The sequence below is a fragment of the Arachis duranensis genome, chromosome 1, assembly GCF_000817695.3.
Source record: "Arachis duranensis cultivar V14167 chromosome 1, aradu.V14167.gnm2.J7QH, whole genome shotgun sequence".
NCBI lineage: Eukaryota > Viridiplantae > Streptophyta > Magnoliopsida > Fabales > Fabaceae > Arachis > Arachis duranensis.
Window position 1 is genome coordinate 12,903,550 of NC_029772.3, and position 11,364 is coordinate 12,914,913.

General features: G+C 38.2%; 2 protein-coding genes across 2 annotated transcripts; one reads left to right on the forward strand and one right to left on the reverse strand.

Annotated features, from left to right (window-relative positions):
* Window positions 1–401: 401 nt before the first annotated feature.
* LOC107479248 (photosystem I reaction center subunit psaK, chloroplastic) lies at window positions 402–762 on the forward strand (the record flags this gene model as incomplete). The annotated part of the gene is given in 1 exon segment (XM_016099401.3): window positions 402–762. A coding segment is annotated over 1 exon segment (229 nt), but the record flags the coding sequence as incomplete, so codon positions are not given.
* A 6,163-nt stretch (window positions 763–6,925) lies between these two features.
* On the reverse strand, window positions 6,926–10,846 carry LOC107479266 (pentatricopeptide repeat-containing protein DOT4, chloroplastic-like). Its single transcript, XM_021137870.2, has 3 exons — window positions 10,607–10,846; window positions 9,472–9,496; window positions 6,926–9,032 (listed from the first exon to the last, which is right to left on the reverse strand). The coding sequence occupies exon 3, from the start codon at window positions 8,849–8,851 to the stop codon at window positions 6,926–6,928; it is 1,926 nt and encodes a 641-aa protein (XP_020993529.1). The 5' UTR covers window positions 8,852–9,032; window positions 9,472–9,496; window positions 10,607–10,846.
* Between the last annotated feature and the right edge of the window lie 518 nt (window positions 10,847–11,364).

An 11,364-nucleotide genomic window follows, 5' to 3' on the forward strand; every position in this document is an offset into this window, starting at 1 on the left:
TCTGATTTTAATAAACATAAGAAATAAATTCATGAAAGCAGTAAATAATGAGTTTTAATGGAATATTTTAGTTTACACAATTATACTACTTTAAAAGCACAGCAATCCTGTGAATTGGTGAGTGCATATTGGAAAATGAACATCTCATACTAATGATTCACAATTTCGCATAACTATCATCAACCATATTACCTATATACCAAAAATATAGGTAATATTTAGTAAAACAACGCATGTATTTATTAATAAATAATTTGAACTATCATTATTTAGTATGTAAGCTTGTTATATGTGCTTGCACTTTCTTGTAACACTAACCAAGTCACTTCTAGCTATTATTAATTTTGTGTCTACATAGCAATTTTTATGTAAGATATGATTGAGTTTGGAATGTTATTGCAGATTATGGTGGCTTCTACAACACTGATGCTGTTTGCCGGAAGGTTTGGATTGGCTCCGTCCGCAAACAGGAAAGCGACTGCAGGGCTGAAGCTCGAGGTGAGGGACTCAGGCTTACAGACTGGTGACCCAGCTGGTTTCACCCTTGCTGATACCTTGGCTTGTGGAACTGTTGGCCACATCATTGGTGTTGGGATTGTTCTTGGTCTTAAGAATACGGGTGCCTTGTAAAACAAGAAAAATGAACAACCATTCCTGCATAATGCACCTGTAATCAAGTTTAGTGTGCTTTTAATTTTCTCATCACTTGAGAATGAACATTGTATGCCTCAAATCTTAATATATAGTTGCTCCCTTCCCCCACTTCTACGCTCACAAACAGTAATCATAAATCATCAAACTGTTTGGTTATGAAGCCGTAACATTGAGGAGAAATTATTAGTCGTCTTTGAAGCTACATTCATCCATATATTAAGCGAAAGGATGTACATAATATGCATAAGAGAAACTACTGCGTGCCCTGCATGGGGTAAATATTAATACAGTTGTAAAATTAATTTTTGTTACTATTTAATAAATTTTTTAACAGAAAAATTTTATTGTTCTAAAATAATAATATTAGGAGCCAAAGTATTTTTTTTTTTTTGGTGTAAAGTATCGCGTTGTCCTTCATTAAAATGGAAGAGTTTGGATTGAATTTTTACTAGAAATTATTTTTAATATGGAAAGAAAGATGGTGTTTTGGTTGAATATTGATATTTGAAGTGTATTACAGTATTGTGGAACTCGTCCAACACGCCCCCCACGTGTTGCACCACGCCCCCCACGTGTTGCACAATACGCTGCCACGTGTCCACCACGCCCCCCACGTGTTGACTTTTTACCTACAAAATCCACCTATCTGTAATTACACCAAATAATCCCATTTCCCAAAAAAACACCAATATCTCTTCCATATAAAAAAAAAATCAGCCAATTTTTACCCTATTTAATTTATTTCAGGAATTTTTGAAAATTGGATGGGGATTCCGGCTCGTTTCTTTGAACATGCCTTAGGAGAACTTTGCTTCCTATCCTATCCCGTCCCTGCAAGCACTATTCTCCGTCTTTAGGAAATATTGACATCCTTAGATGTTTACATAGGATAAGATATAAGAAAATGACTAAGTAGCATTACATAGGATATACTGAGATAGAGATCTTTTCTAATCAATTCAAAACACATCCTCTGAATTATAATGGATTTTCTATTTAAATAAATTAAATAAGTATAATTTACTGAATTAAATAATTTTAAAAGTTATTATCGAAATTCGTCAACCTCTCTTATCTCGTTTATAGTGTAAACGAGATACGTACAAATGTATCTTGTTTACAGTATAAACGAGATACAGTGAGACAATTTTTTAGCAGCTATAAAAGATGTGTAACCCTTGACATTCTTTACATACATTTTATATCTTTTTCTGTCCCGTTTTTCTCACAAAAAAAGGCAACAATGGCCAGTAATAGCGTATACATAGTTGTGTGTGTTTACCCCAATTGTCGTATGAGAAATAGCGACAATGGAGTGATATTTGAGTGCGAGAATTCAATACTGTTACGCACTCAGCGTGTGAATTCGTTGTCTGAGTTGAAGAGTTTGATATTGAGTAACATTGGTGGCACAAAAATGAGGGAGGTTGGGAGGATGTGGTATAGGTTGCTGGCACCGTTGGGTAATGGTGTTTTTTGGTTTCAACTATTTCGACTTATAGGGGACGAGCATGTGCGACTCATGTTCGACATCCATGGGAGAATCATGGCGAAACAAGTGATGGAGCTTTCTGCCGAGGTTGGAGATGTTGGTGGTGGTGGTTCTGTATACTCAACCTATGTACAGGACGATTGACATCTCACACCACCACCCATTCATGTCGCTATTCCAGTGGAGGACATAGAGGTGGGTGAGAAAAACTCGGACGAAGAGTACGTTGCCAATAGTGCCGATAGTGATTATTCTGAAGGGGGTGATGAGGAGGAGTTTGTATCAGAGACCCCCGCCGAGACAGTGGTATGCTATGTTTTGCCTCCCTCCTAACCCAATTCCGACGCTATCAAATGTACCAAGTCACTATCATACATTGGATCTGGACGCCATGCATGAGAGAACTCTGTTTTCCATCACGGGCGAAGAGGATTACAACCTAGACGGTGGGATAGAGTTTCGGGTCGGTCACAGATTCAAATACTGAGATGCAGTGATGCAGGGTGTGAAGAATTACAGTATTCGTAGGAGTACTGAGTACCGGGTGATCTAATCGGACCGATTAAAGTACCATGTGCAATACCGTCAAGCTGTAAACGGAATGTTCATGGAGTCTTCATGTTGCTCTTCGATAGAACCACGGATACTGGTGAGTTAAGTTTAATTGAACTATACTTACTTAGTTATGGTTGCCATATATTAAGTAGTTTTGAACCATGGCTATTTTATTTCGGCAGGGAGGTCCAGAGGGTTGGCGGAGCGTACACTTGTTTAACACCCACCATGTCCAGAACCATCAACAGTTGGATAGTAGTCTCATCTGCAAGGTCATCTTGCCGTTGATACAGTCCAACCCCTCCGTCAGCATCTCTGTCCTGCAAGGTGCAGTCTGACAGAGCTATCACTTCAAACCCTCCTACAGAAAGGTGTGGATGGCGAAGTAGAAGACAATTGCTCAGATCTACAAAGATTGGGAGGGGTCATACAACAAGGTGCTGAAACAACTTCAGGTGCTGCAGAGTTATTTCCTAGGAACTATTTGTGAGCTACAGGTTGTACCGTACTACGACGGACACCTTCTGGTCCACGACTGTAGCATGTTCGATAAAGTATTTTGTCCTTTTCCATTCTGTGTTGAGGCTTTCAAGCATTGCAAGTCATTTGTTTCCGTCGATGGCACGCATCTGCATGGCAGATACGGTGGGGTGTTACTTATTGCGGTGACACAAGACGGCAACAGCAATATCCAGCCTATTGCTTTTGCCATTGTGGAGTCTGAGAGTATCGAATCATGGTCGTTCTTTCTTACTAATCTGAGACGCTATGTCAACCCACAAAAAGACCTGCTGGTTATCTCCAATAGATCGCATGCGATTAAGGCTGCAATAAGTATCAATGATAGTAGTTGGCATTCTCTTATAGCGTTCCACGCTTACTGTATTAGACACATGACCACCAACTTCATGACTCATTTTAAGTCAGCCAAGGGCAAGAGATATCTTATAAATGTCGCTTACAATCCAAGCAAGGCTGGGTATGAGTGGTACATGGATGCCTTGAGAGGAGTGTCCCTAGGAATGGCAGACTGGGCTGCTCATTTCAACAAAGAGATATGACTGCAACACTGCGACAGTGGTCGGCGATTTAGTCACATGACAACAAATCTGTTGGAATGCATCAATGCAGTTCTCAACGGTACACGATACTTGCCAATTTCTACCATCGTGCGCATCACGTACGAACGGTTACAGAAGTTGTTCGTCACAAAGAGTAGGGAGGCGCAGTCACAGCTGGCTGCTGGAAACCGCTTCTCCCAGAGGCTGATAGCAGCCATTGAGAAGAACAAAGAAGTGGGAGCTAACGCAGGTAGACCAAGTTGTTCGAAATTTCCGTCATCATATAGCCTCCGATTAGTAACATGATGTAGCACCTAGCGTACTATCAGAGAGTCTCTGGATCGTCCGTCAGGGGCATCTGGCAGACACGATCCCGCAACCATACGAGATTCAGCGTGAATGACTCCTTCCTCTGAGCCGCTTGCTGTGGAGCCACCAGAGGCCTGGCACCCAGCAACCGCTCCACCAACTCCCACGTCTCCGTGTGATACCACCTACTGAAGTCACAAAAGTACCCCAACTGGGTTCCTGTGTGTGCGTAGTTTTAGGTGGTACGCCATGTCCTGCAGGGTGATAGTGGCCTTACTCCACGGGAGATGGAATGTGTGGGTCTCCGGACGCCATCGCTCCACGAATGTCGTAATTAGGGAATTGTCGAATGTGAAATCCTTGAAAGGCACCGTATCTCCAAATCCAGCCTCCCTCAGATACGGAACGATGGCGTCGGGTGGAGAAAGGGTACGACTCACTCGTCGGGGCAGTAGAACGCGAGGCCTTTGAAGGAAAAATATATATTCACAATTATCAAGAAATAATTTTAAATTTTTTATTGGTTCTTTGAAGTTTAGTGGTCCTTATAATATCACTAAATTTTTAATTAGGTTTCTATATTTTTTTATTAATTTCTTACATTATTTTTAGTTTTGTAATTAGATATTTTTAGTATAAAAAATATTAAAGTTAAATAAATATTTTTTGTAAATTAAAGATATGTATAATTAATAACATAATTAGATCTTTAATTACATATTTTTGAAAAAAAATATTATTCTGTTAATTTTAATATATTTGATATAAAAAAATCTAATTATAAAATTAAAAGTAGTATAATAACTAAATTAAAAAAATATAAAAATATAATTATAAATTTGACGCAACTATAAGAAATAAAATAGAGTTCCAAACTAATAATTATGTAGTAACAACCTAACACAAGTGAAACAAAATAGAGTTCCAAATTTCTACCAGTGACCTATTCTTAACGATACAAACTATATTCTAGTTCTTGGCAACTACTCTAACGATGGCTACATATACACATATATATCTCTACGGGATTGTATAAAATTCAACACAACAGAACTAACCGCAAAGTCGGCTGTCCCGATGTAATGCGAAGTCTCGTTCAACCTGTTGATGTCTCCATCGTTACCAGCTGCGCATGGCATCATCGTATTTATTGATAATATGGTTAGAAAGACATAAAAGAGAGGAGAAAGTGGTTGAAAAGTTTAAATTGGAGCCAGTCAAACATTGTCAACGACATATATTTATAGCCGTCCCCCAGTCTTATCTTGTTTACACTATAAACAAGATATACATGTGTCACGTGTAAAATTATCTCGTTTACAGTGTAAAAGAGATAAGAGAGGCTGACGGATTTCGGTAATAACTTTTAAAATTATTTAATTCAGTAATTATTACATTTATTTAATTTATTTAAATAAAATATCCGAATTATAATAGAATGCAAAAAAATAAGAAAATAACTACTGGCCATTTTTTTTAGAAATTGTAATTGCACCATTTTCATCTATGGTATCATCAATAAGAAATAATTGCTTCAAGGCATCTTGTAAGGATTCAACTGCTGAAAACCCACTTATTCATTTCCAAATTATAGGTGAATAAAATCCATTCAATTACCCACTCATTCAATTATCAGGGAATATGATATCAGACACAACTACAAAAGAGAACAAATGTCAGTCATGTGAAGTTTTTGTTCCCTTGTCAGCATAGATATGACATTTTATCAAATAATTTGGAGGCATAACTAAAACTGAAAACTTAATAGTATAAAGGTATAGCCTTTGAAAAAATAGAAAAAGAAATCATGACTATGAACTCATTTAGTTAGCTACATTTGATGAACAAAACTATAGGATGATAGAAAAAGCTAACATGAACAGAAAAAGATCCATGAATAGGAGGAGGAGAAACTCACTAAGCATTTCAAACTTGGGAGCCATTTCAACAAAGAGGTAGAATAAATCAGAACAGATATATCAACCAACAGGATAAGAGTGTAGGACAAAATAGACATATCAATTTCAAAGGGAGAAATGGAGAAAGAGAAAACCACAAAGAAGCGGTAGAGATTATGTTGAGAAAGGAATTAATGCGCACATAATGTGAATATATAGGCAATGTAATTGAATAACAATTTCATATATCAGCATGAATGAAATTCAAATTAATGGATATATCATATATATATTAACACCATTACTGGCATTCAATTGGTTTGGTAATGATCATCAAGATAACAAACTGATAGCCCCAAACTAATAAAAGTGTTAATCAGGGGTGCAGCAACATGAGACCTAAGATATGTTAGGAAGATTAGATAATATTTGAATCCCATTTTGGTGTAGACAGCCAATAAAGAGAAATGTCTGAAGTGAAAATAAATAACTGAAAAAAAAAAACTGAAGGAGGAAAAAAAAAGTTGGATGTAAACAAGAAAAGGGATTCAAAAAACATTTATACACAAATAAATTAAGAGCTGTGTGTTTAGAAGCAGAAGTAAAGCTTTAGCGGCCATAGGCTAAACTTTCTATTAGAATAAAAGAAAATAAGAAGCTACAATTTGTTTGAATGCAAGTCCATAAGCTCCTAGCAGCTGGTGACTTCTATAAATCAAAAAGGGGTTGTTATACAGGTAATTCCAAAATTCCTACTACAAGAATGATACATACAAAAGGCATGAGATATCAACAGCATTTGTCAGCATAAATAATTATTTGATCAATTTAAACGCAACTCAGCTACCATCAATCAAACTGTCTGGACCTCCACAATGTTCTAGATCCTGCACTTGTCCAATTCTGTGTTGTTTTACTCCAAAGTGGCAATGAAAAAATTAGGGGTGTAATTTTCATCATCTAACACCTAAATGCTCCTTACAACATTTTCTTAGCGAACAACTGAAAACTACGTTGTAATGCTTTGTAATGCTTTTCTGATGAATTCTTGCAGCATCATTCCATCTTCCAGCTTTTGAATATATATTGGACAATGTCACATAATGACCAGCTTCTTGAGGTTCTAAATCGATCAATTTTTCAGCAGCCAGTTTGCCGACGCTAACATTTTGGTGCTCTTGGCATGCTGCAAGTAAAGCTCCCCAAACATGTTTATCTGGTTCCAGTGGCATCTTGTTAATGAAATGAAAAGCATCTTCAAGCCTGCCAGCGCGAGCTAGCATGTCAACAACACAAGAGAAGTGTTCCTTTGCTGGGTTTAAGCTGAATTCCTCTATCATTCTGTAGAAGAGTTCAATCCCTTCATTCACAAGTCCTGAATGACTGCAAGCCGAGAGGGCAGATGAAAATGTTACCGAATCCGGGCTAATGCCTGCATCCCTCATTTCTTGCAAAAGCTTTAGAACAGTTTGGCCAAGGCCATGCATTCCAAATCCGCTGATAATTGTGTTCCATGAAACCAAGTCCCTCACAGCCATGGTGGAAAACACAGAATATGCATATGCAATGCATCCACATTTCGAGTATGTATGAATTAGTGCATTACAAACAGGAATTACCCAATTGTAACGGTGTTTTAAGACATATGCGTGCATCTCTTTTCCACGTCTCAAGTCACACGCAAGCAATAGAGTAGATACAGTTGTCTGATCAACTTTTACATTGCTTGCTTGCATTTCCTTGAAACATTGAACTGCCTCGTTTGCTAGCCCCATATCAATGAGCCCATAAATCATGGCATTCCAAGTAACAACATCAGATTTGTCCATTCTATCAAATACATTTTCAGCATCATTTAGCCTTCCACAATTGGCATATAAAGTCAATAAAGCAGCACCAGCAGACTTGTAAAACGCATCCCCGGAAATGACTTTGACACCATAACAGTGCACTTCATTCCCACTAGTTAAGGACCCCAAAAACCTGCATGATACAAGGATACCAGAAAGAGAATCCACATCAGGCAAAACCATCCCAAAATTAACCATATCCCTAAAAGTTCCCAAAGCAAGATCATGTCTCCTAACACCAGCATAACCTGAAATTAATGTTGTCCATGAAATAACATTAGGATCCTTAATTTGATGAAAGACCCTTAAGGCCTCACTGCAACGCCCCATCTTACAATAAGCATCCATCATAGTGTTCCATGTCACAACATCCGGTTCGCAATCCCCACTTGCTCTCATCAATCCCAACAGTCGCACAGCCTCCTCGAACAACCCATTAGACACATACCCAGACATCATTGAATTCCATGAAAAAACATCTCGTTCAGACATTTCATTGAACACCTTTTGAGCACTCTGAACATCTGCGCATTTTGAGTACATATCCAGCACAGCATTGCAAGCTTGCAAGTTGGACTCCGACCCAAAAGTGATGACATCCTTGTGCACCGCAACACCGGTTTCAAACCACTGAGATTGAGCACATGCCTTTAAAACCTTGGGAAACACGTAACCATCTGGGACAACACCCATTACCCTCAAATCAACATAGGTTCTTATGCATTGGCGCATTTGCCCATGTCTGGAGTAGAACCGCAAGATGGAGGTGAAGGCGAACACATTAGGTGGGTGCAGGTGATGGAGCAAGAACAATGCAGAAGATATGTCATCGCAATCAATGTAAAGCTGGATTAGTTTCGTCGCAAAGAAAGGGTTGCGGTGTGTGCCATTGATGATGATTTGCTGGTGAATCTGTTTTGCTTTGGTGAGAGATTTGGAAGATGAGCATGCTTGTAATGTGATTGAGGTTTGTGTTGGTGGAGATGGTAAGAATGAAAATGCTCTTTGTGAGCGTAGTGGCCATACCCTCATTAATATGGAGCGTTGCTGTTGAAATAGGTTCTAAATTCTCATTTGAATCTTCTATTTCTCTTCCTAACACGCCTAAGGTCTAACACAAACAGAACAGGAGTGAACACTTGGCCAGTTTCATTGGCTGACATTTGACCCCCTTTTTGTCTTCCAAATGGCTTCAATTCATATGCGTTCTCCTCTGCAACACAAGAGAAAGAAGAATGTTATGATTCCTTGGCCACAAGGAATATGACTACACCATCAATGAAGAGTGTACTTTTTGTTATCCTGTGGAGCTATATGCATGTCTATGTTGCCATTCATTTCATTTTTGACTAGGCTAGATCCATTCCATTTAAGTCTTGCATACTAAGCTTCTTACTTTGAAATATATCGATTCTATTCTTTTAATATAGCTCTCAACCATGGTGCACTTATTGTTGTCAGTGCTAGCAAGCTTGGATGGAACTTCAAGGTCTGTGTTGACCGTGTTTGAGAAGTTGCAACAATAGAAAACTACTTCCGAAAATTCTACAAAGTTTGCATTTTGATGATTACACTACTTAAATGTTCTATTAATGCACCCTGTTTGGAGAATTTGTTGATTGGATCATGTCATATTTTAGAGAAATCAGTACCGAAGCAGTTATCGTAGTTATGCAGCTGTTCAAACAAAAGAGATATAATGGTTAGATTCATTCTCTTTAACCTTTTGTTTAAATAATCAGCCATTTCCATTCAGAATTTGGAAGACGGAAATGCGTGAAAAAAGAAAAGCTTTGTATGAGGTTGTTATGTTAATGTTATCATGATTTTACAAGTTATAGTTATCATAACAAATACATGTTACATGCATGCCTTGAACTAAATACCTTCTGCAGGCAAAGTTGGTTTTCAACTATGTATTGTAACTAAATAAACTGTATCCCTAATCATCTAGCTTAAAACAAGTTAACAACACACTGACATTACACAAAGAGCATAACAAACAACAATGGCAGAACAATCACGAAGCATGAAAACAAATTCAAAAACCAATGCCTAATTTGGGTTATTCTCTTCAATGGCAGAACAATGGCAAAAGAAAGCAAGAAAACAGACTCAAACTCACGACAAAGGCGGAACAGTGATGAGACACCATGCCGGAGACATGACAGCAGAGCAGACCCGAGACTGCATAGTTGAGACACAACAGAAGAGCAAGACACCATGCAGCTTACCTAGACTCAACTCGTAAGAGTTTACCTACTGCGATTTTTTTTTTTTGTTCCATATAAACAAAATCATCATAATACAAAAAATATATATCTTACAGAAAATTTGCTCAAATATGAGCATTCTAAGTTCACAATTCCACCATAAAGCACATGGTAAATCAAAAATAAAAGTTTTCTAGTGCTATAGTGCATGAAGATCCTTCACAATTATGCAATAACAATTCATGCTTAAGCACTCTACGTTCTGATTCTAATATAACAATTTAACACACACAAACATACAAACAAAGCATAGCATGATTCCTAATCAACATTCTCAGACAGCTTGATTCCTGAAAAAAATGTATAACACTCCAACAAAATCAGAATCATTGAACAGCCACAACCCTCCCTAATCAACAGAATAAGTAACTGCCATAATAAAATAACAGAGTATCAATGATCAAATTTCTAACACTAACAGAATAACAAACTAACAGGTAACACACTAACAATTAAAGAAATTCTGTTTCTAATTTTGAAATAGATGTGATGGAGATGGAGAATGAAGATGTACCTGAATCTGAAGGGGAGAGAGGAAGGAGAAGGCACGGCGGAGAAGAAGTAGAGGCGAAGACGAAGCACCACCGACGACTAATGGAGGAGATACGGGAAAAGCAGAACGACGGTGAAAGACGAGTAGGAGAAGAGGCGAATGGCGGAGCACCACCAGACGGCAAACGCGACGGGAAGGAGCATAGGTAGCAGCCGCGGTTGGATGTTGGGCTCTAGGGTTTAGCCATTTGGGCTTCATTAAGGTAGTCACGGGCTTTTGGGCCCGAAGAAAAAGAAGTCCAAAACAACATGTCACTCATGAGGATTTTTTTTATTTAAATTAAATAAATATAGTATTTTTGAAAATGAATAACCGGTGAGGTAATTACAAACAATGCATGCTCGGTCACATCTTGGACGTTGAGAGGATTTTTTAAAAATGGGCGTATTTCGGATACATAGACCCTGTTTTATAATAGAGTGACCGTGAGTCACATTTAGGGTGCACCCGGAATACGAACATGCGCTGATATTGGATACTGAGCATCCGAGATATGCGCATTTAATGAGGTCTCAGCATCCGAGATAAACGCAGCTTTCTAATATCCGCTCAGCATTCGAGATGTAGTTAAGGATATAATTAGGGTTTTAGCACCCAGGATATGCGTATTATGGTGTAGATGTCTCTGCATCAAGATATGTTGTAGAATAAGTCTATTTATAGAGCTCATCCCAATACCTCCTGGTGCGGTATTTTACAACCCACAAATTTACCGGCAA

Excerpts from the sequence above, each read along its gene's own strand:
- LOC107479266 (XM_021137870.2), bottom strand. The coding sequence starts at position 8,851 with ATGAGGGTATGGCCACTACGCTCACAAAGAGCATTTTCATTCTTACCA.